Genomic DNA, 27,633 nt, shown 5'->3' with positions numbered 1-27,633 from the left:
GGTGAAGTATTCTGTGGGCTTGTGGTGCATGTGACAGCCCGGCCACAGTAGCCCATAACTGCATGTGCAGCTTGCTTGGTGTGTGCTAAGGAATTCACTGCATTACATTGATGTCCTTTTTATGTAGTTTAATGTAGGACCATGATGTCTAATGAATGTCTCCATCAGCTTGTTTCATTAAGTCCTGCTTTTGTTTACTTTCATTATCTTCTAACTCTATATCCGACAGCTTTTGCGCCTTTGTTTTTTCACCTTTATTGCAGAAAGCTTTGCAGATTTAGGCCTAAACTTGCTTCATTCTCCCCAACTGACTGAGCCATTGTCTGACTAATCAAGCAGAGGTCTTGCTTCGCTAAAAAGCTACTGTAGCTCATGTTGAGCTGGCCAACCTGTGGTTTAATTTGTATTGGCTGATTTTTGGATGTCATTTTGTTTTTCCAGGTAATCAGCATTAAAGATAATGACAGCCTGGCAGCTCGGCTGGCTGTTGAAATGAAAGCAGATCTAATCATCGTTCTTTCTGATGTAGAAGGTATGCAGTGTACAGTTTGATGTGCAGGAGTTTGAGATTTGAGAACCCCTTTGTTTTTCGGGTATTTGAATTCTAATTAGTTTGAGTTTTATCGTCAGAGATAAAGTCAGTTTTAGAAATATTGGAGAGCACAAATAAATATCAGTTGGGAATCTTACTCAGTCTCTAATGCATAGCTTATGATCAGTGAGATTTACATTGTTTTGTAGAATTTTTCATGTAAACTTAAAGGGCACACACACATTTTGTATGACTCAAAATGCTTAAAGGGGCAGTGTACTGTAAAACACTTTATTGTGTTACCAATTATATATTTTACCTGCTGGAGTGCATGCCCCTAGCAATAGCTGTTTGTACTGAAAATGTCAATATTGTAGTATAAACTTTAGAAAGGCTATGTAAACATGGCAGACAACAGCTTAAAGGGGCACTGAACCCATATTTTTTCTTTCGTGATTCAGATAGAGCATGCAACTTTCTAATTTACTCCTATTATCATTTTTTCCTCGTTCTCTTGCTATCTTTATTTGAAAGAATGCATCTAAGCATTTTTTTGTTCAGTACTCTGGTCAGCACTTTTTATTGATGTATGAATTTATCCACCAATCAGCAAGAACAACCCAGGTTGCATTTCAAATAAAGATACTAAGAGAATGAAGAAAATTTAATAGGAGTAAATTAGAAAGTTGCTTAAAATGGCATGCTCTGTCTGAATCATTAAAGACAAAATTTGGGTTCAATGTCCCTTTAACCATGCAGGTGAGGGAAAGATACCAGACCATTTGAAATGGTCTTCCTGCTCCTGCATTGATTCCAATGGACTCATATATGCTGTTTGCCTCAGTTGCCCCTTTAAGGTATATGAGGCTTGTCCATGAATATGTATGTAAAATGCATGTGGACCTTTAAATTGTGGTTCATCTTGATGCATTTTGTGATTTATTATTATTTTTTTTTTAGGACTTTTTAATAGTCCACCTGGGTCAGATGATGCAAAACTGATAGATATTTTCTATCCTGGTGACCAACAGTCTGTGACATTTGGAACCAAATCAAGAGTTGGCATGGGAGGTATGGAGGCAAAGGTATGTATAAAACATAATCTATTTCACTGTTGTGCCAAATGTAACACTTTGTAGAAACTTCAGTTGTATTATTTTTTATGTATTTAGTTTGAAAACAAAGATATCGTTTTCTTGAAAACTAGTTATGAAAAAGCAATAAATATATATACTCTGCACAGTATTTTGAAGGGGTTTCTAGCCCCAAGCTGTCATGGTCGGTGCACACGGCATAGAGTGATAGCTAGAAGCACTTTTGGTAGTACTTGTGCAAAGCAAACATGCTGCTAAATAAAACTGGTGTTCTGATCTGAATTTCAGATTTGACTGTAATATTCCCTCTAAATGACCTTCTTTCATAGTTCATGTGTTCTGTGACTATTACATTCACTTTTGTTTTCTTCTTGCAAATGAGGGGTTCTGTGTCTGTCCAGCTGCTAAGTTGCCATCGTCATGACAGTTGCCTCTTCTTTTTTTTTTTTTTCTTTTTTTTTTTTTTTTTTTTTTTTTTTTTTGGACAACTCTTAAAGGGAGATTAAATAATAAATACAATTTATAAGCATAGTATAGTAGAGGTTTCTTCTGCCTCCCTCTAGTCTTGGGTGTTACCATGTTGAAATCTAGCTTTTACTGCATTTCAGTCCTCTTATGTGTAGCAACTCTCCTTCAGATACCTGCAGTGTAATCTAGTTTCCATAATGGTAGCACTCATGATTAGAGGGAGGAGCATGAAATGTATTTAGTGTTGTCCCTTTAAAAGCGAGTTTTCCCACCAATCAGATAAAGGGGCTCATCTTAAATGATGTGCGTGCAGAAGGATTTCTGGCTATAGTCTCTTATTAATACTCACTAATAGCAATAGTTTTCTTATACTCAAACTAATTAAAATCACTCTCGGATAATCAACTCATGGGCATCTTGAAGGGGGCAGGGCAAGAGGGACAAACGCTCCCTTACATGAAATTTTGTGCTGTTTATTTATTTTAAAGAAGGAAAACTGTCAAACACATTTTAGAATTTAATAGGATAAACATTTGTAATCCAAGTTTACATGATTTTGACTGTAGCCTTTTAAGATTTTAGCTGATTGGAAAGATGAAATTTTTAGCCTGTTTTATAGTGTTGCTAAATCTTTCATCTGTGCAGGTGAAAGCCGCTCTCTGGGCCCTTCAGGGTGGTACCTCTGTTGTAATTGCAAATGGAACTCATCCCAAGATATCAGGACATGTGATCGCAGATATTGTAGACGGGAAGAAAGTTGGTACATTTTTTTCAGAAGTAAAACCAGCTGGTGAGTTTTTATAAGGTGGTGCGTGGGTAGAACTGAGTGGAAGAAATATGTGCCAACTATTTGTTTACAATAGCAGTTTACTTTGGTCTGAGATTTTTTTTCTCTGCACTTAAATTTCCATTGTGGTACATTTGCATGTTCTTTTTATTGCAAATAAGGGATACAGCCAGCAACATAACACACAGAATCAACTCAACAGTTTTAAAGGGACATTTCTTTTTTGATTCAGACAGAACATAAAATGTACTTCTATTATGAAATTTGCTTCATTCTTATGGTATTCTTGGTTAAAGGGATACTAAACGCACTTTTTCTTTCATGATTTAGATAGACTCTCTAGCATGCAATTTGAACCCCTTAACGGCCAAGGACGTGCCTGGCACATCCTCTGGATTTTCAAGCGCTGGAAGAGATCGTGATTGCTTCTAGGCACTTTCAGGGTATTGCAGTTATGCCTCAATATTGAGGCATCCTGCAACACCCTTTTTTTAGCCTCCGATGCAGAGAGAGACACTCGTTGGAGGGACTTCCGGATCCTGTCACTACAGTGAGTGTGTGCGCGCACGGGGTAGGCGGGGGTGCACGCGCACACTTTTATTAGTTTGGGAGAGGGAAAGGATCAGAGGGTGGGATGTGTCAGGTGGGAGGCTGATCTCTACACTAAAGCTAAAATTAACCCTACAAGCTACCCAATTAACCCCTTACCTGCTGGGCATAATACAAGTGTGGTGCGCAGCGGCATTTAGCAACCTTTTACTTGCCAAAAAGCAATGCCAAAGCCATATATGTCTATTTCTGAACAAAGGGGATCCCAGAGAAGCATTGACAACCATTTGTGCCATAATTGCACAAGCTGTTTGTAAATAGTTTTCTCCAACATTGGTGTGTCCGGTCCACGGCGTCATCCTTACTTGTGGGATATTCTCTTCCCCAACAGGAAATGGCAAAGAGTCCCAGCAAAGCTGGTCACATGATCCCTCCTAGGCTCCGCCCACCCCAGTCATTCTCTTTGCCGTTGCACAGGCAACATCTCCACGGAGATGGTTAAGAGTTTTTTGGTGTTTAAATGTAGTTTTATTCTTCTATCAAGTGTTTGTTATTTTAAAATAGTGCTGGTATGTACTATTTACTCTGAAACAGAAAAGGATGAAGATTTCTGTTTGTAAGAGGAAGATGATTTTAGCAGACAGTAACTGAAATCAATTGCTGTTTCCACACAGGACTGTTGAGATGAAGTAACTTCAGTTGGGGGAAACAGTTAGCAGTCTTTTCTGCTTAAGGTATGACTAGCCATATTTCTAACAAGACCATGTAATGCTGGAAGGCTGTCATTTCCCCTCATGGGGACCAGTAAGCCATTTTCTTAGTTAAACATAAAAGAATAAAGGGCTTCAAAAAGGGCTTAAAAACTGGTAGACATTTTTCTGGGCTAAAACAGTTGCTTTACTAGGCATATTATGCAGATTCTAACTAATTATTGGTATTATAATCTTGGGGAACGTTTAGAAAAACGGCAGGCACTGTGTTGGACACCTTTTTCAGATGGGGGCCTTTCTAGTTATAGACAGAGCCTCATTCTGGGACTGTATAGGGGTTAAATGTAAAAACGGCTCTGGTTCCGTTAATTTAAGGGTTAAAGCTCTGAAATTTGGTGTGCAATACTTTTAATGCTTTAAGACACTGTGGTGAAATTTTGGTGAATTTTTAACAATTCCTTCATACTTTTTCACATATTCAGTAATAAAGTGTTTTCAGTTTGAAATTTAAAGTGACAGTAACGGTTTTATTTTAAAACGTTTTTTGTGCTTTGTTGACAAGTTTAAGCCTGTTTAACATGTCTGTACCATCAGATAAGCTATGTTCTATATGTATGAAAGCCAATGTGTCTCCCCATTTAAATTTATGTGATAATTGTGCCATAGTGTCCAAACAAAGTAAGGACAGTATTGCAACAGATAATGATATTGCCCAAGATGATTCCTCAAATGAGGGGAGTAAACATGATACTACATCATCCCCTACTGTGTCTACACCAGTTATGCCCACACAGGAGGCCCCTAGTACATCTAGTGCGCCAATACTTATTACCATGCAACAATTAACGGCTGTAATGGATAACTCCATAGCAAATCTTTTATCCAAAATGCCTACTTATCAGAGAAAGCGCGATTGCTCTGTTTTAAACACTGAAGAGCAAGAGGACGCTGATGATAACTGTTCTGACATACCCTCACACCAATCTCAAGGGGCCATGAGGGAGGTTTTGTCTGATGGAGAAATTTCAGATTCAGGAAAAATTTCTCATCAAGCTGAACCTGATGTTGTGACATTTAAATTTAAATTAGAACATCTCCGCGCACTGCTTAAGGAGGTGTTATCTACTCTGGATGATTGTGACAATTTGGTCATTCCAGAGAAATTATGTAAGATGGACAAGTTCCTAGAGGTTCCGGTGCCCCCCGGCGCTTTTCCTATACCCAAGCGGGTGGCGGACATAGTAAATAAAGAGTGGGAAAGGCCCGGCATACCTTTTGTCCCCCCCCCCTATATTTAAGAAATTATTTCCTATAGTCGACCCCAGAAAGGACTTATGGCAGACAGTCCCCAAGGTCGAGGGGGCGGTTTCTACTCTAAACAAACGCACTACTAGAGGGTTTGCTTAAAAAGATTTTTGTACAGCAAGGTTACCTTCTACAACCAATTTCATGCATTGTTCCTGTCACTACGGCAGCGTGTTTCTGGTTCGAGGAACTAGAAAAATCGCTCAGTAAAGAATCTTCGTATGAGGAGGTTATGGACAGAGTTCAAGCACTTAAATTGGCTAACTCTTTTGTTTTAGATGCCGCTTTGCAATTAGCTAGATTAGCGGCGAAAAATTCAGGGTTTGCTGTCGTGGCGCGCAGAGTGCTTTGGCTAAAGTCTTGGTCAGCGGATGTGTCTTCCAAGACAAAATTGCTTAACATTCCTTTCAAAGGTAAAACATTATTTGGACCTGATTTGAAAGAGATTATTTCAGACATCACTGGGGGAAAGGGCCACGCCCTCCCACAGGATAGGTCTTTTAAGGCTAATAATAAGCCTAATTTTCGTCCCTTTCGCAGAAACGGACCAGTCTCTAATTCTGTATCCTCTAAGCAAGAGGGTAATACTTCACAACCCAAACCAGCCTGGAAACCAATGCAAGGCTGGAACAAGGGTAAGCAGGCCAAGAAGCCTACCACTGCTACCAAAACAGCATGAAGGGATAGCCCCCGATCCGGGACCGGATCTAGTGGGGGGCAGATTTTCTCTCTTTGCTCAGGCTTGGGCAAGAGATGTTCAGGATCCTTGGGCGCTAGAAATAGTTTCTCAAGGTTATCTCCTGGAATTCAAGGAACTACCCCCAAGGGGAAGGTTCCACAGGTCTCAAAATCTTCAAACCAAATAAAGAGACAGGCATTCTTACATTGTGTAGAAGACCTGTTAAAGATGGGAGTGATACATCCAGTTCCAATAAGAGAACAAGGAATGGGATTTTATTCCAATCTGTTCATAGTTCCCAAAAAAGAGGGAACATTCAGACCAATTTTGGATCTAAAGATCCTAAACAAATTTCTCAGGGTACCATCGTTCAAAATGGAAACTATTCGAACGATCCTACCTACTATCCAGGAAAATCAATTTATGACTACCGTGGATTTAAAGGATGCATACCTACATATTCCTATCCACAAGGAACATCATCAGTTCCTAAGGTTCGCTTTTCTGGACAAGCATTACCAGTTTGTGGCACTTCCATTTGGATTAGCCACTGCTCCAAGGATTTTCACAAAGGTACTAGGGTCCCTTCTAGCGGTTCTAAGACCAAGGGGCATTGCAGTAGTACCTTACTTGGACGACATCCTGATTCAAGCGTCGTCCCTGTCAAAAGCAAAGGCTCATACGGACATCGTCCTAGCCTTTCTCAGATCTCACGGATGGAAGGTGAACAAAGAAAAAAGTTCTCTGTCCCCGTCAACAAGAGTTCCCTTCTTGGGAACAATAATAGATTCCTTAGAAATGAGGATTTTTCTGACAGAGGTCAGAAAATCAAAACTTCTAAGCTCTTGTCAAGTACTTCATTCTGTTCCTCGTCCTTCCATAGCGCAGTGCATGGAAGTAATAGGATTGATGGTTGCAACAATGGACATAGTTCCTTTTGCACGAATTCATCTAAGACCATTACAACTGTGCATGCTCAGACAGTGGAATGGGGATTATACAGACTTGTCTCCGACGATTCAAGTAGATCAAAAGACCAGAGATTCACTCCGTTGGTGGCTGACCCTGGACAATCTGTCACAGGGAATGAGCTTCCGCAGACCAGAGTGGGTCATTGTCACGACCGACGCCAGCCTAGTGGGCTGGGGCGCGGTCTGGGAATCCCTGAAAGCTCAGGGTCTATGGTCTCGGGAAGAGTCTCTTCTCCCGATAAACATTCTGGAACTGAGAGCGATATTCAATGCTCTCAGAGCTTGGCCTCCACTAGCAAAGGCCAAATTCATAAGGTTTCAGTCAGACAACATGACGACCGTTGCATATATCAATCATCAGGGGGGAACAAGGACTTCCCTGGCGATGAAAGAAGTGACCAAGATAATTCAATGGGCGGAGGATCACTCCTGCCACTTGTCTGCGATCCACATCCCAGGAGTGGAAAATTGGGAAGCGGATTTTCTGAGTCGTCAGACATTCCATCCGGGGGAGTGGGAACTCCATCCGGAAATCTTTGCCCAAATAACTCAATTATGGGGCATTCCAGACATCGATCTGATGGCGTCTCGTCAGAACTTCAAGGTTCCTTGCTACGGGTCCAGATCCAGGGATCCCAAGGCGACCCTAGTAGATGCACTAGTAGCACCTTGGACCTTCAACCTAGCTTATGTATTCCCACCGTTTCCTCTCATCACCAGGCTGGTAGCCAGGATCAATCAGGAGAGGGCCTCGGTGATCTTGATAGCTCCTGCGTGGCCACGCAGGACTTGGTATGCAGACCTGGTCAATATGTCATCGGCTCCACCATGGAAGCTACCTTTGAGACAGGACCTTCTTGTTCAGGGTCCATTCGAACATCCGAATCTGGTTTCCCTCCAACTGACGGCTTGGAGATTGAACGCTTGATTTTATCAAAGCGTGGGTTTTCAGATTCTGTAATAGATACTCTGATTCAGGCTAGAAAGCCTGTAACTAGAAAAATTTACCATAAAATATGGAAAAAATATATCTGTTGGTGTGAATCTAAAGGATTCCCATGGAACAAGATAAAAATTCCTAAGATTCTGTCCTTTCTACAAGAAGGTTTGGAGAAAGGATTATCTGCAAGTTCTCTGAAGGGACAGATCTCTGCTTTATCTGTTTTACTTCACAAAAGACCGGCAGCTGTGCCAGATGTTCAAGCATTTGTTCAGGCTCTGGTTAGGATCAAGCCTGTTTACAGACCTTTGACTCCTCCCTGGAGTCTAAATCTAGTTCTTTCAGTTCTTCAAGGGGTTCCGTTTGAACCCTTACATTCCGTAGATATTAAGTTATTATCTTTGAAAGTTTTGTTTTTGGTTGCAATTTCTTCTGCTAGAAGAGTTTCAGAGTTATCTGCTCTGCAGTGTTCTCCGCCCTATCTGGTGTTCCATGCAGATAAGGTGGTTTTGCGTACTAAGCCTGGTTTTCTTCCGAAAGTTGTTTCCAACAAAAATATTAACCAGGAGATAGTTGTACCTTCTTTGTGTCCGAATCCAGTTTCAAAGAAGGAACGTTTGTTACACAATTTGGACGTAGTCCGTGCTCTAATATTCTATTTAGAGGCTACTAAAGATTTCAGACAAACATCTTCCTTGTTTGTTGTTTATTCTGGTAAAAGGAGAGGTCAAAAAGCGACTTCTACCTCTCTTTCCTTTTGGCTTAAAAGCATTATCCGATTGGCTTATGAGACTGCCGGACGGCAGCCTCCTGAAAGAATCACAGCTCTCTCCACTAGGGCTGTGGCTTCCACATGGGCCTTCAAGAACGAGGCTTCTGTTGACCAGATATGTAAGGCAGCGACTTGGTCTTCACTGCACACTTTTGCCAAATTTTACAAATTTTATACTTTTGCTTCTTCGGAGGCTATTTTTGGGAGACAGGTTTTGCAAGCTGTGGTTCCTTCCGTTTAGGTGACCTGATTTGCTCCCTCCCTTCATCCGTGTCCTAAAGCTTTGGTATTGGTTCCCACAAGTAAGGATGATGCCGTGGACCGGACACACCAATGTTGGAGAAAACAGAATTTATGCTTACCTGATAAATTACTTTCTCCAACGGTGTGTCCGGTCCACGGCCCACCCTGGTTTTTTAATCAGGTCTGATGAATTATTTTCTCTAACTACAGTCACCACGGTATCATATGGTTTCTCCTATATATATTTTCTCCTGTCCGTCGGTCGAATGACTGGGGTGGGCGGAGCCTAGGAGGGATCATGTGACCAGCTTTGCTGGGACTCTTTGCCATTTCCTGTTGGGGAAGAGAATATCCCACAAGTAAGGATGACGCCGTGGACCGGACACACCGTTGGAGAAAGTAATTTATCAGGTAAGCATAAATTCTGTTTTTAATGAGAAACCTAAAGTTTGTGTAAAAAAAAAATTTTTTGATCGTATTTGGCGGTGAAATGGTGGCATGAAATATACCAAAATTGGCCTAGATCAATACTTAGGGTTGTCTCCTACACTAAAGCTAAAATTAACCCTTCAAGCTCACTACAATCTACCTAATTAACCACTTCACTTCTGGGCATAATACAAGTTTGGTGCGCAGCAGCATTTGGCGGCCTTCTAATTACCAAAAACCAATGCAAAAGCCATATGTCTAAAATTTCTGAACAAAGGGGATCCTAGAGAAGCATTTACAACCATTTGTGCCATAATTGCACAAGCTGTTTGTAATTTCAATGAGAAACCTAAAGTTTGTGGAAAAAAGTGAACAATTTGTTTTTATTTGATCGCATTTGGTGGTGAAATGGTGGCATGAAATATACCAAAATGGGCCTAGATCAATACTTTGGGTTGTCTACTAAAAAAAAATATACATGTGAAGGGTTATTCAGGGATTCCTGACGGATATCAGTGTTACAATGTAACTATTGCTAAAAATAGCAAAGTGCTACTTGTACTTATTGCCCTGTAACTTACAAAAAAAGCAAAGAACATGTAAACATTGGGTATTTCTAAGCTCAGGACAAGATTCAGAAACTATTTAGCATGGGTGTTTTTTGGTGGTTGTAGGTGTGTAACAGATTTTGGGGGTCAAAGTTAGAAAAAGTGTGTGTGGTTTTTTTTTTTTCCATTTTTTCATGATATTATATAAAAAAAAAATTATAGTAAATTTATATGATATGATGAAAATAATGGTATCTTTAGAAAGTCCATTTAATGGCGAGAAAAACGGTATATATTATGTGTGGGTACAGTAAATGAGTAAGAGGAAAATTACAGCTAAACACAAACACCGCAGAAATGTAAAAATAGTCCTGGTCCTTAATGGTAAGAAAATCGGTCTGTTCACTAAGGTGGAAAGCAACTTTATAAGTTACTCCTATTAATTTTTCTTTGTTCTCTTGCTATCTTTATTTAAAAAACAAGAATGTGAAGCGTAGGAGCCAGCATATTTTAAGTTCAGCACCCTGGATAGAGCTACATTCTGGCTAACCAATAAGCGAGTGTGTAACCCAGGTTTTGAATAAAAAATGGGCCAGCTCCTAGGCTTTACATACCTGCTTCTTAAATAAAGATAGCAAGAGAATGAATAAAAATTGATAATAGGAGTAAATTTAGAAAGCTGCTTAAAATTGCATGCTCTATCTGAATCATGAAGAAAAATGTGGGTTTAGTGTCCCTCTAAGCGATATCTAAGTAGGTAGTGTGCAAATGTCTGGAGCACTACATGGCAAGAAAAAGTGCTGTCTAGTGCTCTCGCAAATATACAACATACTTGCAGACACATGAGCTCATAACCCTGCTTTTCAACAAAGGATTACCAACAGAACAAGGAAAATTTGATAACAGAATTAAATTGAAAAGTTGTTTAAAATTACATCTATCTGAATCATGAAAAAATGGAGTTTCATGTCCCTTTAATTTTAAATTGGCTTTGGCTTGAATGGATGGTAGAGCCTTATATTTTCCATCATGTACTTTTAACGTCTTGAAGAGCAAATTTTAAATATTGCCGTGTTTTTGTGTGTTCGTCGGAATAAAAGAGAAAAGTTAGCTTAGAAAAAAAGATATGACTTAAGGTAGACCAGGGCTCAACAAACCCAGGAGCCAGGGAGCCACTAGCCCCTAGAGTTTTACCCCTGGTTCTTAACTTTTTGGGTTATTCTCTCTATCTATATGCCAAGGTCAAAAAATCTGTTTAAAATTTAGTAGCCAGACAGTGGTATTTGCATATAGATATATGGAGAATAACCCAAAAATTTAGGAGCAGGGGGTAAAATTCTAGTAGCCAGTGGCTCCCTGGGTTTGTGAAACCTGTTATATACAACTCCCTACATTTTAAACAGATTTGTCATCCACTGGGGTAGATGATTTTAAATAATATTAGAAATGATAACTGAGCATGTGCAGTAAATTAGAGAATATACTATATGCATTTGTGATTGGTTGGGGGGAGGGGAGTCATAGACATGACTTTGAAATTTGTCAGTAAACAATCTATTACTCATTTGAAGTTCAGACTAAGGGGTCGGTTTATGAAGCTGCGACGGGCAGGGGTGAACATACGCCCCTGTCCACAGCTTGCCTCTGGCAGGCTGAATTCCGCTGCCTGAATTCAGCATTGCACATAAACGCTATTTTGCAATCTTGCCCACGCACAGCCAATCACGCGCAGGCAGGAGCTGTCAATCTCCCTGGTCGGACGAGATCAAGGAGATAGAAATTCACCACCTAAGAGGTGGTGAAAGGATAGGGAAGCAGCGGTCTAATGACCGCTGCTTGTTAAATACGGTCTGTAGGTTCTCTTGTGAAAACCAGAGGCTGGTGAAAGCCTTTGATAAATTGACTCCTATGTGCTATTGCATTGTCTTTTTACCATGCATTTGTTGTTAATGCAAATCTACTGTATTTACTGGTCCTTTTAAGTTTTGTTCATTTTTGGAACAAGTTCTTTCTCAGTGTTTCTTTTTAGGTCCAACTGTGGAGCAACAGGCAGAAATGGCTCGAGCGGGAGGCAGAACCTTGGCAACATTGCAGCCTGAGCAGGTAAAAGACATCTGACATAGCCACCATAAGTTTATTTTTATTTATTTTTCTTCTTCCCTGAAGTGCAAGGATTTAGAAAAACCATAAGTCTTGTTTTTCGATTTCAAAATTAGAAATGATTTGTAACACTCCATTCTTCCATAAAGGCAAAATGTCAGTCATTTTTTATTTATTTATTTCTTCTTGATAGAGAGCAGAGATCATTTTTCATCTTGCTGACCTGCTTACTGATAACAGAGATGAGATCCTGTTTGCTAACAAGAAGGATATGGAAGAGGCAGAGGATAAAGGTGCGCATTTTACTTCCAAGTACAGCAGTTTCTGTTTTAAAAATGAAGAATAATTATGATGATTACTTTGGATGAATTCCTAATGTTTAGTCCTATTTTATAATTCTACTGATGTTACCTGTTTTATAACGAACACCACAATAAGAATATAAAATTTGCAACACATAGCATAATATTGTATATTGCAATTAAAACTACAAATGGAATAAAAACAAACTTCAAGAACAAATCACCTCCAGGGACTGTTAAAACTGGACTTTTCTAGCTAGACTCTGTTTACTGTTACTCCACACTATAGGTCAGGAATCCTAGCATAAGTCAGTCACCAGGTTGTAAAGACATAAAGTACTATAAAATCTAGTCAATTAAAACAAGATGTAATTAGATTTAAAAACAATGTAGTAAGGAATAGCGGTAGACCATGTCTAGATTGGGGCCGGAGATAGCCCAGTATACATTTACAAGCTGAAACTTCTCCACTGCTCTTGGGTCATTTGAGGCTGGACAGAGTTTATCAGCTTCCACAGGGAAAGCAAAAGACAGCCGCAGTAAACACTTAGGTTAAAATTTCACTTTTATTGAGAACAATTGAGAAAGCGTCAGTCTGTGAGTGGGAAACATTTTGCGCAGTTGTAGTTCAGCCACTTAAAGGGACAGTCTACACCATTCCCCATTCATAAGCAACACAGTTATATTAATATTTTTTACCTCTGAGTACCTTGTATCTAAGCCTCTGCAGACTGCCCCTTTTCTCAGTACTTTTGACAGACATGTAGTTTAGCCAATTAGTGCAGACTCCTAAATAACTCCACAGAAGTGAGCAAAATGTTATCTGACACACATGAACTAGTACTGTCTAACTGAAAATCTTTCAAAATGCTCTGACCTAAGATGCAGTTTTCAACGGTTTAGAAATCACTAGAGCCTAGCTAGGTTTAGCTTTTCAAAAATACCACCAAGGGAACAAAGTAAATTTAATGATAAAAGTCAATTGGAAAGTTGTTTAAAATCACATGCCCTATCTGAATCGTGACAGTTTAGTTTTGTCTAGATTGTCCCTTTTTTAAATTTGATCTCAATAAAAGTGTAAAAAGTTTTAGTAAATTCATTCCACTGCTGGAGAATTCTGACTTCAGTGGAGGAGAAGTTTGAGCGTTGCTGCTTAACAGGTTTGAGTGTTTCCTGTGCACTCAGAAAAGTAAACGGCACAGTCCGTCAGTGCTGAGCAGAAAAGGCAGTTAAGGCATTCACTACAAAGCATTTACAAGGAGGGACATGAATCCCAAAATATTTCTTTCATGATACAGATAGAGCATATCATTTTAAACAACTTTCTATTAAACTTCTATAATTTTTCATTGTTCTTTTGTTAAGAAGCAGGGTGTTAAGCTCAGGAGCATGCACGTGTCTGGAGCACTATATGGCAACAATATTATCTATTTCCAAGGGCCCTAGATGGCAACACTATTTCCTGCCATTTAGTGTTCTAGACACATACCTAGCTATCTCTTCAACAAAGAGTACAATGGGAACGAAGCAAATTTGATAATGGAAGTAAATTGGAAACTTTTTACAAATTGTATGCTCTGTCTGAATCACAAAAAATTTTTGGGATTTCATATCCCTTTTAATGTTTTCAGTAGCATCGGGCAAAGCTTTAGTGTGGTAACTTTTTTTTTTTTTTTTTTTTTTTTTTGAGGTTTTAGTTTGGATCTATAATATTACAACAATAGTGACTGTTCTATCACCCACCGTTTTGTGCTAGACGGTGAGCCTAGCCAGAGCATGGCGGCGACCTCCTTAGTGTCAAAAGATTTATAATCAAGTATTTCTTCTTAAAGACACAATGAGTCCACAGATCATCTTCATTACTTATGGGATATTCACCTCCTGGTCAGCAGGAGGAGGCAAAGAGCACCACAGCAGAGCTGTTAAATAGCTCCTCCCTTCCCTCCCACCCCAGTCATTCTCTTTGCCTACGTTAGTGATAGGAAGAGGTAAAGTGAGGTGTTAGATTAGATTCTTCAATTAAGAGTTTATTATTTTTAAAGTAGTGCCAGAGAGTGCTGCTTTGTTCTAGGGTGTAGCCGTAGTCCATATCGGTCTACAATAGAGCTTTTGGTGGCTTTAGAGCAATGGGAACTTGTGGGACATAATTCTCACTGCGCCTCCCATATTTAGATGCTGCCCTTACACTGAAAACCTGAGGGATATTTACTCAGGAATTTCTTGTTCTTTTCAGGTCCATGGGAGGGAGAGGACCTCCTAAACCTGGGAACTGCCTTGCTGCCAGGCAGAAGATGAGGTAAGTGCTAACTTTATTTCTGTGGAGTAGAAATCTCAGAATAAGTTGGGGATATATATATATATATATATATATATATATATATATATATATATATATATATATATATATATATATATATATATATATATATATATATTCTATCTATCTCATGCTAATAAGGGCTCCTTTTAGGGGTTTCGGACATAAATTCTCCTAGCGTTCTAGGGGTTATTATGGCAGTGTGGATGCAGGCACTTGGGCTAATTGTGACTCTCCTCTCCCTGCAGTTCTCAATAATAGCAGCCGACCGGGAGTTTTTTTGCATTGAGCTGTGTTGCATAGGGGGACTCACTACTGTTATTTAAGGTGCTTCACTGTTGCATTTTATTAACGGACTAAGCACGGGACAGATAGCTCAATGTACTGTTAGGCATAGGGGGCTTCACTGTTAGATTGTTTAATGAACTAAGCACCGGACAGATAGCTCAGATGTTTCAAATCTAAGCAAGTTGCTGTATGTACTGTAATACCAGAACGGTGTTTCATTACTTCTTTATTAAGGAAGCAACTGCCTAAGAGGAGTACCGAATGTGGTTCTAATAGATGGCCTAGTTGTTTTTTTCCCGGTAACTTAATTAAACTAAAAATGGCAACCGGGAGACTTTTTTTTTTTTTTTTTAAACGCCCACGAGGGGCGGGACTTGTGTGGCGCCAATTTCTTTGCACATCTCTGTACTAGGCTCCTGGTTATCGGGAGGGCCAGTTACGAGATGTGTTTTACAGTCACACTCCAGCTCAGGCAATAAACCTGTGTGACAACTTCTGTTAATGGCAAGCCACTGACGCACGGCTTTAAGCAAACCTTCATGTCATATCTGCAGGTGAAAGTCTTCACTGTGGTCCCTGAAGGAAACAGGGAAAGTAACTAAGCGCCTTTTTCTTAGTATTAACGCATATTAAGTTTGACAGTAAATGCGCTTAAAGGTCAGTGCTTCAGCTAAGTCAGTATTGAGCAGTTGGGCCGAGAGGCACCTCAGCTGGGTTAAACTGAAGTGCAGATGGGGTCTGTAGCATCTACTTTTTCTGTTCAGCCTTTTCTGTAAAATGAAATAAAGAAGTTTCTCTTTAAAATTTAAAGAGATGGTACCGGTTAAAAATTTTAACTTTTATCCATATGTGACTCACAAAACTATACAAGGTCTTTCATTATGGTGTAAAGAGGACTTCTATGGGGTTAGAGAATTTTTCTCTCAAGTATCCAAAAAATTCTTGGCCCACATGCAGTGCCTGCACTTCCTTTCAATCTCCGTCTGGAGTTGCTTTGCTAAACTTCGCTCTTATTAGGTATGGCGCTATCTGTTACATTGCATCCTTTTCTCGTGACATAGCAGGGAGTCCATTGGATGTAGGTATTTAATTATAAATGTTTCTTCCCTAAAGCCTGGAAGCATATGGGGGAAAATTTAAGTCTCTCTGGGTAACTCCTTTATCTGAAGTTACTCCAGGAGTATCAAATAAAGTTTTTCTCAGTCTCTGATGAAGTTATTTCTTTACCTGTTCCTGAGTTTCTTTTTCTCATATTCTAGCTCAAATTTTTTCGTTACTTCTTAGTGGAAATTTTAGCTGCTCTGGGTCACCTTGTCACCGGTAGGTTATACTATATTATAGTTATAGTATATTTCTGTACTAGATAGGGCTATAGGGTACCTCATGTTTCTCTGTAACTTAGAGGGAGATACTATCACATGAAGGGACCCTATGGTGAGAAGCTGGATATAGCTTCTTCTTCCAGTACGACGGCATACTGGTGTCATCGTTTTTCTGTTTTCTTTTGGACAGACACCCCTCTCCCAAGAATAGGAGAAGGGTTTTTAAGTGAATAAATAACGTAAAGGAAGGATGAGATCATTTCATTCCTTTTAAAGATTACAGGGAAAATTCTTCCACTCCTTTTCCTAGGTATAAGCAGTTTAAACCTTTTGGAGTCCCTATCTGGTTTAAGATAAGGGAGAATAGCCTAATTAGCTTGCTGTTGAGTTAAGGATACCATCCATGAAACCTGCTGTTGATTTAAGACATGACAGTCCTCCCCCCGACCCGGGACTGGATCTCGTAGGGGGCAGACTTCACTATTTTCACTTAGACTTGGCTCGACATGTTTTGGATACCTGTGCTATTGATAATGGTTTCCAGGGATACAACTTAGAGTTCAAAGGTTTTCCTTTCAGAGGCAGGTTCTGCTTCAGAAGAGCCGGAAAGATAGCTCAGCATACTAAGACACTGTGGCTGATCTCTGTAGCAACCCAAGGGTTGCAGGTTTGATCCCCGGGAGGTTCACTCAGCTTTTCATTCTTCCACGGTCGGTAAAAGGAGTAGCCCTTTGAGACACTTAAGGGTGATTAGCCACGCTTTCAAGTACCCAAGTCATACAGTCTATAGGAATGTTTCTTTAAACCAGATGAAGAGAGAGGCATCTCTTATACTGCGTAAGAGACCTTTCCAACCTGGGAGTGATTGTTCCTGTTCTGTACAGGAACAAGGCCTGGCATGTTCTTACAGTCTTTGGGGTTCGTTCAGACCAATTTTAGACCTAAAGAGTCTAAGCAATTTTCTCAGGGTACCGTCCTGCGGGTTGGAAACTCATTCCACTCTTCCTTTGATTTCAGAGGGTCATTTAATAACTGTGGTTTTAAAGGACACATGCCTACATGTTCCCATCCACTGGGATCATCTGTGTTTCCTAAGGTTTGCCTTTTTGGTCGAACACTTCCAATTGGTGGTTCTCCCTCTCGGTTTTTCAGCAGCTCAGAACTGAAGATTATCAATACTTGTCTAGTCCTTCTGTCCACTCCTCGGCCGTCAGTGGCCGAGTGCATGGAGTTAATCGGGCTGTTAGGGGCGACAAGGACCTCATTCTGTTTGCTCGATTCCATCTCAGACCTCTACAGTTAATCATTCTGAGGCAATGGTACGGAGATAATGCGGATGGTCTCCTCACTTATTTCTTAAGCATTGACAAGGGATTCTCTTCACTGGTGGTTGTCTTTGAATCTTTGCTTCCAAGGGACCTGCTTACGCAGACCTTTTGGGTGATTGTGACAACACTTGCCACCCTTCTAAGGTAGGGAGCAGTCTGGGGCTCTCTAAAGATTTAAATGTACTCGGTCGGATCTGTTCTCCCATAACCATTCTGGAGCTGAGAGCGATTGACAATGCTCTTCTGGCCTGATCCCAGTTTGTCTCAATACAGTTTATCAGGTTCCAGCCAGACAACATAACGTCAGTGGCTCACATCAATCATCAGGGAGGAACAAGGAGTTCCTTGGTGATGGCTAAGGTCTCCGAAATAATTCAGTGGGCGGAGACCTATTCTTGTAGTCTGTCGGCAATTCATATCCCAGGGGTGGACATCTGGGAGGCGGATTTTCTGAGCAGACAGACCTTTCATCCGGGGGAGTGGGAACTTCATCCGGATGTGTTCTCCAGTCTGATCCTCAAATGGGGTTAGTCGGAGTTGGACCTCATGGAATCCAGGCAGAATGCCAAGCTTCCAAGTTACGGGTCCAGATCCAGGGATCCTCAGATGGCGCTGATAGGTGCTCTGGTGGCCCCTTGGTCCTTCAATCTAGTGTATGTTTTCTCCTTTTACTCTCCTTCCTCAAGTGATTGCCCGAATCTCGTAGGTTTCGTAGGGACCTTCTGATTCAGGGTTCCTTCCATCATCCAAATCTAGAGTCTCTAAAACTGACTGCTTGGAGATTGAACGGTTGATTCTAGCCAAGCAAGGTTTTTCTGACTCAGTCATGGACTCTTTGATTCAGGCCCGTAAGCCCGTCACTAGAAAAGTTTATCAAAAGATTTGGTGTGAATCCAAGGGCTACTCCTGGAGTAGGATTAGGATTCCTAGAATTTTATCTTTTCTCCAGGAAGGATTGGAGAAGGGCTTATCAACAAGTTCCTTAACCCCTTAGTGACCAGAGCACTTTTCCATTTTCTGTCCGTTTGGGACCAAGGCTATTTTTACATTTTTGCAGTGTTTGTGTTTAGCTGTAATTTTCTTCTTACTCATTTACTGTACCCACACATATTATATACCGTTTTTCTCGCCATTAAATGGACTTTCTAAAGATACCATTATTTTCATCATATCTTATAATTTACTATAAAAAAAATTATAAAATATGAGGAAAAAATGGAAAAAAACACACTTTTTCTAACTTTGACCCCCAAAATCTGTTACATATCTAAAACCACCAAAAAACACCCATGCTAAATGGTTTCTAAATTTTGTCCTGAGTTTAGAAATACCCAATGTTTACATGTTCTTTGCTTTTTTTGCAAGTTATAGGGCCATAAATACAAGTAGCACTTTGCTATTTCCAAACCATTTTTTTCCAAAATTAGCGCTAGTTACATTAGAACACTGATATCTTTCAGGAATCCCTGAATATCCCTTGACATGTATATATTTTTTTTTAGTAGACATCCCAAAGTATTGATCTAGGCCAATTTTGGTATATTTCATACCACCATTTCACCGCCAAATGCGATCAAATACAAAAAATTGTTCACTTTTTCACGAATTTTTTCACAAACTTTAGGTTTCTCACTGAAATCATTTACAAACAGCTTGTGCAATTATGGCATAAATGGTTGTAAATTCTTCTCTGGGATCCCCTTTGTTCAGAAATAGCACACATATATGGCTTTGGCGTTGCTTTTTGGTAATTAGAAGGCCGCTAAATGCCACTGCGCACCACAAGTGTATCATGCCCAGCAGTTAAGGGGTTAATTAGGGAGCTTTTAGGGAGCTTGTAGGGTTAATTTTAGCTTTAGTGTAGTGTAGTAGACAACCCCAAGTATTGATCTAGGCACATTTTGGTATATTTCATGCCACCATTTCACCGCCAAATGCGATCAAATTAAAAAAAACGTAAAATTTTTCACAATTTTAGGTTTCTCACTGAAATCATTTACAAACAGCTTGTGCAATTATGGCACAAATGGTTGTAAATGCTTGTCTGGGATCCCCTTTGTTCAGAAATAGCAGACATATATGACTTTGGCGTTGCTTTCTGGTAATTAGAAGGCCACTAAATCCTGTTGCGCCTCACACGTGTATTATGGCTAGCAGTGAAAGGGTTAATTAGGGAGTTTGTAGTGAGCTTGCAGGGTTAATTTTAGCTTTAGTGTAGAGATCAGCCTCCCATCTGACACATCCCACCCCCTGATCCCTCCCAAACAGCTCCCTTCCCTCCCCCACCCCACAATTGTCCCCGCCATCTTAAGTACTGGCAGAAAGTCTGCCAGTACTAAAATAAAAGAGTTTTTAAAAAAAAATGAATTTTTTTTTTAGCATATTTACATATGCTACTGTGTAGGATCCCCCCCTTAGCCCCCAACCTCCCTGATCCCCCCCAAAACCGCTCTCTAACCCTCCCCTCTGCCTTATTGGGGGCCATCTTGGGTACTGGCAGCTGTCTGCCAGTACCCAGTTTACAATAAAAAGTGCTTTTTTTGGGGTTTTTTTGTTTTTTTCTGTAGTGTAGCTTCCCCCAACCCCCCACCCCCCACAAACAAACCCCCACCACCTTGCTCATTGTATATATTTTATTTTGATTATATTTTTTATTTCCCCATTTTCTGCAGTGTAGCGGTTCCCACCCGCTCCCTCCCCGTGCACGCGCCCGCCCCCACCCTCCCGTGCACGCGCGCACGGGCGCGCGCGCGTGCACGCCCCCAGCCCCCCCCGCCCACGATCCCGCCCCCCTTCAGATCCACATGGCCATCGATGGCCGCCACCCGCCTCCCGGTCCGGCTCCCACCCACCAACGCCGGTAGCCACCGATCTCCGGTGCAGAGAGGGCCACAGAGTGGCTCTCTCTGCACCGGATGGCTTACAAACGTTATTGCAGGATGCCTCCATATCGAGGCATCACTGCAATAACCGGAAAGCAGCTGGAAGCGAGCAGGATCGCTTCCAGCTGCTTTCCACACTGAGGACGTGCAGGGTACGTTCTCAGGCATTAACTGCCTTTTTTCTGAGGACGTACCCTGCACGTCCTCAGTCGTTAAGGGGTTAAAGGGTCAAATTTCAGCATTATCTATCCTTTTAAACAGGCGTCTAGCTGTTGTCTCTGATGTTCAGTCTTTTTGTCAGGCCTTAAGCAGAATTAGGCCTGTATTTAGACCAGTTACTCCTCCATGGAGTCTTAAATGGAAACTATACCCAAACATTTTCTTTCATGATTAAGGTAGATAATATAATTTTAAACAACATTCCAATTTACTTCTATTACCTAATTTGCTTCATTCTTTAGATATACTTTAGTGAAGAAATAGCAATGCACACGGTGAACCAATCACAGGAGGCATCTATGTGCAGCTACTAAGCATATCTAGATATGCTTTTCAGCAAAGAATATCAAGAGAATGAAGCAAAATAGATAATAGAAGTAAATTAGATAGTTGTTTATAATTGTATGCTCTTTCTAAATCGTGAAAGCAAAAAAATTGGATTTCACGTCCCTTTAATTTAGTTCTCGGGGTTCTTCAAGGGGTTCCGTTTGAACCTATGCATTCCTTAGATATCAAGTTGTTATCTTTCAAGGTTATATTTCTAGTAGCTCTTTCTTTTGCTCGCAGAGTGTGAGCTTTCAGCGTTACAATGTGAGCCCCCTTATCTTATTTTTCATTCGGATAAGGTCGTCTTACGTACGAAATTTGGATTTCTCCCCAAGGTTGTTTTTGATCAAAACATTAATCGGGAGATTGTTGTACCTTCCTTGGGTCCTAATCCTTCTAAGAAGGAGAGACTTTTGCAAAATGTTGATGTAGTTCGTGCTTTAAAGTTTTATTTACAGGCGACTAAAGTCTTTCGCCAGTTTTCCTCTTTGTTTGTGGTATTTTCTAGCAAACGTAGGGGACAGAAAGCTACGGCTGTTTATCTATCTTTCCTTTGGCTGAAGAGTATTATACGTTTGGCATACGAGACTGCTGGACAGCAGCCTTCTGAAAGGATTACGGCTCATTCCACTAGGGCTGTTGCTTCCTCATGGGCATTCAAACATTAAGCTTTTGTGGAACAGATTTGCAAGGCTGCAACTTGGTCTTTTCTTCACCCTTTTACAAAGTTTTACAAATTTGATACTTTTGCCTCGGCTGCTTTTGGGAGAAAGGTTCTTCATGCAGTGGTGCCTTCCGTTTAGGTATCCTGTCTTGTCCCTCCCATATCATCCGTGTACTCTAGCTTGGGTATTGGATCCCATAAGTAATGAAGATGATCTGTGGACTCATCGTGTCTTTAAGAAGAAAAGAAAATTTATGCTTACCTGATAAATTTATTTCTTCTTAGACACGATGAGTCCACGGCCCACCCTGTTCTGTTAAGACAGGTTGTTATTTTTTGTAAACTTCAGACACCCCTGCACCTTGACTTTTCCTTTCTCATCCTAACTTCGGTCTAATGACTGGAGTGGGAAGGAAGGGAGGAGCTATTTAACAGCTCTGTTGTGGTGCTCTTTGCCTCCTCCTGCTGACCAGGAGGTGAATATCCCATAAGTAATGAAGATGATCCGTGGACTCATCGTGTCTAAAAAGAAGTACATTTATCAGGTAAGCATAAATTTTCTTTTTATTGATTAATATTAAAATAAATGTTATTTATTTTATAATTTTTTTTTTTTTTTTTATTTCTAAATGATGTTTTTATTTTACAAATTTGTTTTTTAAAGTGGGATGTGCTTTTTTTTTTTGCTTTTTTTTTTTTTTCCACGTCCACAATGAATTCATTCAGCATATTCCAGTACACTTTTCATACTGTTAGTAGAAGTTTTATTAACTAGTAAAATATTAAACTTAAATATAGATCAATCTTTTTGGTTGACTTTGGTCTGGACATAAATTCTTAAAGAGGCATTAAACATACATTTTTTAAACTTAGTATTTAGGTTACTCCCATCTCCCTCTAGTCAGGTCTGCCGCCATTTTGAAATCTAGCTTTCACATTCTAGTGCTGATGTGTTTGCACATGTGCGGCAACTCTCATTCAGATACCTGCAGTGTAACCTAGGTGCCAAAATAGTGGCACCCATAATTAGAACATAAATCATGCTTACCAGATAATTTCCTTTCCTTCTGTATGAGAGTCCACGGCTTCATTCCTTACTTGTAGAAATTCAGAACCTGGCCACCAGGAGGAGGCAAAGACACCCCAGTCAAAGGCTCAAATACCTCCCCCACTCCCCTCATATCCCAGTCATTCTGCCAAGGGAACAAGGAACAGTAGAAGAAATATCAGGGTATAAATGGTGCCAGAAGAAAAAAAAAAAAAAATGTAGGTTCGCCCATCAAATACCTCATACCGAAGGAAAGGAAATTATCTGGTAAGCATAATTTATGTTTTCCTTTTTTAATATGAGGAGAGTCCACGGCTTCATTCCTTACTTGGGGGAAACATATATATACCAAAGCTCTAGAGGACACTGAATGAAAAATGGGAGGGTAAAAAGTGAGGTAGAACCTATTCTGAGGACACCACAGCCTGCAAAACCTTTCTCCCAAAAGCTGCTTCAGCCGAAGCAAAAACGTCAAACTTGTAAAAATTTTAAAAGGTATGTAAGGAGGACCAGGTAGCCGCCCTACAAATCTGATCTATAGAGTCCTCATTCTTGAAGGCCCAAGAGGTAGCCACAGCTCTAGTTGAATGAGCCTTAATCCTCTGAGGCGGCTTATGTCCTGCTGTCTCATATGCAAAGCGAGTAATGCTCCTCAACCAAAAAGATAAGGAAGTGGAAAAGGCCTTCTGCCCCCTACACTTCCCAGAATAGAAAACAAACAAAGAAGAAGTCTGTCTAAATTCCTTCATAGCCTGAAGATAGAACTTCAAGGCTTGAACCACATCCAAATTATGAAGTAACAGCTCCTTCGAAGGAGAAGGATTAGGACACAAGGAAGGAACCACAATCTTCTGATTTTGCGATCTGTAACTACCTTAGGAAGAAAAACTAACCCAATACAAAGAACAGCCTTATCAGTATGGAATACTGGGTATGGAGGCTCACATTGCAAGGCAGCCATCTTAGATACTCTGCGTGCCGAAGGAATAGCCAGTAGAAAAAGAACCTTCCAAACAGTAATTTAATGTCAACTACATGCATAGGCTCAAACGGAGCCCTCTGCAATACTTTAAGAACAATATTTAAACTCTAAGGAGGAGCAATAGTTATAAACACCGGCCTGATTCTAGTCAGAGCCCGAACAAAAGACTGAACATCTGGGAGCTCAGCATGCCTCTTGTGCAGTAAAACAGGGCTGAAATCTGTCCCTTAAGGGAACTAGCAGAAAGGCCCTTCTCCAGGCTGTCCTGGAGAAAGGAAAGAATCCTGGAGACCCTGGCCTTTATGAATCCACGTTCTTCACACCAGAATAAGTAGGTCCTCCACACCTTATGATAGATGCAATGAGTAACAGGCTTACGAGCTTGAATGAGTGTCAATAACACTCTCCGAGAAACCCCTCTTGGCAAGGACTAAGCGTTCAATCTCCACGCAGTCAGCCTCAGAGAATCTAGATTTTGATGAACAAAAGGACCTTGTTCCAGCAGATCCCTGTGACAAGGTAACCTCCATGGAGGAGATAAGGACATCTCCACCAGGTCCGCAAACCACATCCTTCACGGCCACAATGGAGCAATTCGAATCACTGATGCTTGCTCCTGCTTGATGCGGGCCACTACACGAGGTAGAAGTGGTAACGGCTGAAAAAAGTAAATCAGATTGAACTGCCAAAGCACTGCTAATGCATCTATTAGCTCCGCCTGAGGATCCCTGGACTGCGACCCATATCAGAGTAGCTTTGAATTGAGCGGGGACGCCATGAGATCGATCTCCGGCGTCCCCCATCTGTTGCAAATCTCCGCAAACACCACGGGATGGAGAGACCATTCCCCCGGATGAAAGGATTGTCAGCTGAGGTAATCTGCTTCCCAGTTGTCCACACCCGAAATGTGGATTGCTGACAGCGAGCAATTGTGGGCCTCCGCCCATTCCAGAATCCGAAATACTTCCCTCATTGCTAGGGAGCTCCTCGTTCCCCCTGATGGTTGATGTCAGCCAAACGACAGGATGGTGCATGAACCAGAATACCGTCCAAGTTTGGCGCTACTGTTATACCTCTGGTTCTGGCCACTGCAAGCAGCACCCCTAGAACCTTCGTAAAAACTCTTGGAGCAGTAGCTAGACAAAACGGAAGAGCAATAAACTGGAATTGCTGGTCCAGGAATGCAAACCTTAGGAACTTTAAGTGTTTCTTGTGTATTGGAACATGAAGGTAAGCATCCTTCAGATCTATTGTGGTCATGAACTGTCCTTCCTGAACAAAAGGAAGGATGGACCTTATTGTCTCCATCTTGAATGTGGGGACAGATAGGAATTTGTTTAAGCACTTTAGGTCCAGAATCGGGCGAAAAGTTCCCTCCTTCTTTAGGACCACAAAAAGGTAACCCAGACCCCTTTCTGCTAGAGGAACCGGTACAAGGACTCCCAAGGAGGAGAGATCCCTTATGCACCCTAGAAAAGCCTCTCTATTTTCTGGCCTTGAAGATAGATTTGACAAGAGGAATCTGCCTCTGGGTGGATAAGACTTGAAACCTATCCTGTATCTCTGAGCGATGACCTCCAGGATCCACGGGTCTTGCACGTCCCTAAACGAAGCTTCCGAAAAGAGTGACAGTCTGCCCCCTACAAGATTCATAGGCCGTCCCTTCATGCCGACTTTGGCTCTGCGGGCTTCTTGTTCTGCTTGGATTTATTCCAGGACTGAGCCGGCTTCCAAGTCCCCTTGGATTGCTCAGGCTTTGCGGAGGGTTGCTGATGTTGGGATTTATCCGAACGAAAGGAACGAAAATTAGGACCTCGTCCCTTAGGTTTGTTCTTCTTATCCTGCGGTAAGAAGGCACCTTTGCCTCCAGTAACCGTGGAGATAATTGAGTCCAGGACCCGACGAAAAAGAATCTTAAATCCCCCTTAAATGAGAGGGAAAGTCTCGACTTTGAAGTCATGTCCGCAGACCAAGATTCAGCCAGAGCGCCCTACGGGCTTGAACAGAAAAACCTGAAGCCTTGGCATTCAGGCGAATAATCTGCATATTTGCATCACAAATAAATAAAAGAATTAGCCACCCTTAAAGCCTTTAATTCTTTCTTGGATCACGTCGAGGGGACCCTCGACCTCTATCAACTCAGATGAGGAGTCGCACCAGTAGGTAGCCGCTCCAGCCGCTGCCGGTTGAAACAAATATCCTGTATGTTGAAACATCTTTAACAGAGTTTCTATCTTCTTATACATGGGCTCTTTAAACGACTAACTATCCTCAAGTGGGATAGTAGTGCGCTTAGCAAGCGTGGAGATAGCCTTGAGAATGGCACCCCACAACTCCAATTGAGAGTCCGGAACCAGGAATAATTTTTTAAAGGAAGAAGGGGAAAATGACTAACCAAGTCTTTCCCATTCATTCTTAATAATGTTCGCCATCTTTACGGGAACCGGGATACTTTGTGGTTCAACCCTGTCCTCGTAGACCTTATCTAATTTAGGTTCTGGAACCTCTAAAGTAGCCAAAACTTCCTTTAGCAGAAAGCGTAAATGTTCAATCCTAAACCTAAAGTCCAGTTCCTCCGCAGCTGGAGGTTTAGAATCGGCATATTCTGACCCAGAAAGAGCATCCTTTGAAGTATCAGAAGCGTCTTCATCAACGGATTAATCTTGTATCAGATAAATCCAATAAGCTAGTAGATGACCCCTTGGAAGGATAGCAATATTTGACCTTTCATTTGCGCTTAGCAGGGCGAGGTAAAGCACTGAAGGCCGCAGGCACAGCCGTTTGTAACTGTTCAGTGAAGTCTGGCGGTAAAAAGGCCCCTCCAGATGGAGGATTAGGAGTGCTACGGGAAGCTGCATGTGTATTAGGAGATGACTGTAAGTTGCGAACCTCACGGGACGGAGACTCCTCAGAGGTGGACGGCTCAGTGGTACTAAAGATATTGACTTTCCTTGACATGATTCCCTTGTCAAGGCATGTGGAACATAATTGAGCAGGGGGTATACCGTGGCCTCCTCACAATAAAGACAGGTATTAGACTTGGGAAAAGAGGGAGTACCCTTTAACGTATCAGAGTCCTCCATAGCTTGTGCAGAGAAACCGCTTCGTCTCCGGTAAACTGCATGGTCAGGAAAAAGGAAATCAGTGTGATCACACCTAAATTATGTGATTAATCTCCCCCCCCCCCCCCCCCCCCCCCCGTTCAATAATCCTCTTCCGGAGATATTAACCCTTGATTCCACTGTGACCCTGTCTTCTTGCGTTATTTGTAAAAAAATGAAACGATCTTACCGGAATCCATGCCAAGGAACAGGAACACAGTCTCTCAAGTTTGACAGTCTTGAAGCATCGCTCCTGACATGGACTTGAGTGATGGAAGCAGGCAGTGAAACTTGTAAACACTGCTTAGGAGCTGTTAAGAGTCTGGATGGATTTGCAGAAAGACTCTCCCTGCATCTCCAGACTCTCTAACATTCGTCAATGCTCTCACTGAGAGGCTGACAAGACTACTTAAAACTCCTGTCCCATTCTGAAGGGTAGATACCCTCCATAAGGAACTACTCCCGTATCTTCTGACACTTCTCTGCCAACTTCCTGTGACGAAAGGCAAATAATGACTGGGATATGAGGGAGGTATTTGAGCCTTTAGCTGGGGTGTCTTTGCCTCCTCCTGGTGGCCAGGTTCTAAATTCACACAAGTAAGGAATTAAGCCGTAGACTCTCCTCATATTAAAAAGGAAAGGGAGGTTATAAAATGTATTTAGTGTTTTAATGTCTCTTGTAAGCTTTCTATATGAATGGAACTTTGAACTTGTCTACCCACTACA

General features: G+C 41.2%; 1 protein-coding gene across 2 annotated transcripts in view; it reads left to right on the top strand.

Annotated features, from left to right (window-relative positions):
• ALDH18A1 (aldehyde dehydrogenase 18 family member A1) overlaps positions 1 to 27,633 on the top strand; it is a 45,890-nt gene that overhangs the window by 12,405 nt on the left and 5,852 nt on the right. For both annotated transcript variants that reach the window (XM_053692526.1, XM_053692525.1), the window contains exons 7-11: positions 442 to 532; positions 1,493 to 1,617; positions 2,740 to 2,884; positions 12,057 to 12,130; positions 12,321 to 12,420. In XM_053692526.1, coding sequence (XP_053548501.1) covers positions 442 to 532; positions 1,493 to 1,617; positions 2,740 to 2,884; positions 12,057 to 12,130; positions 12,321 to 12,420 — 535 coding nt within the window. The remainder of the gene's footprint in view (positions 1 to 441; positions 533 to 1,492; positions 1,618 to 2,739; positions 2,885 to 12,056; positions 12,131 to 12,320; positions 12,421 to 27,633) is intronic.

This window comes from Bombina bombina, chromosome 9, assembly GCF_027579735.1.
Source record: "Bombina bombina isolate aBomBom1 chromosome 9, aBomBom1.pri, whole genome shotgun sequence".
NCBI classification, from domain to species: domain Eukaryota; kingdom Metazoa; phylum Chordata; class Amphibia; order Anura; family Bombinatoridae; genus Bombina; species Bombina bombina.
The sequence above is the reverse complement of the archived record's forward strand: the minus strand, read 5'-3'. Positions and strand labels throughout refer to the sequence as shown.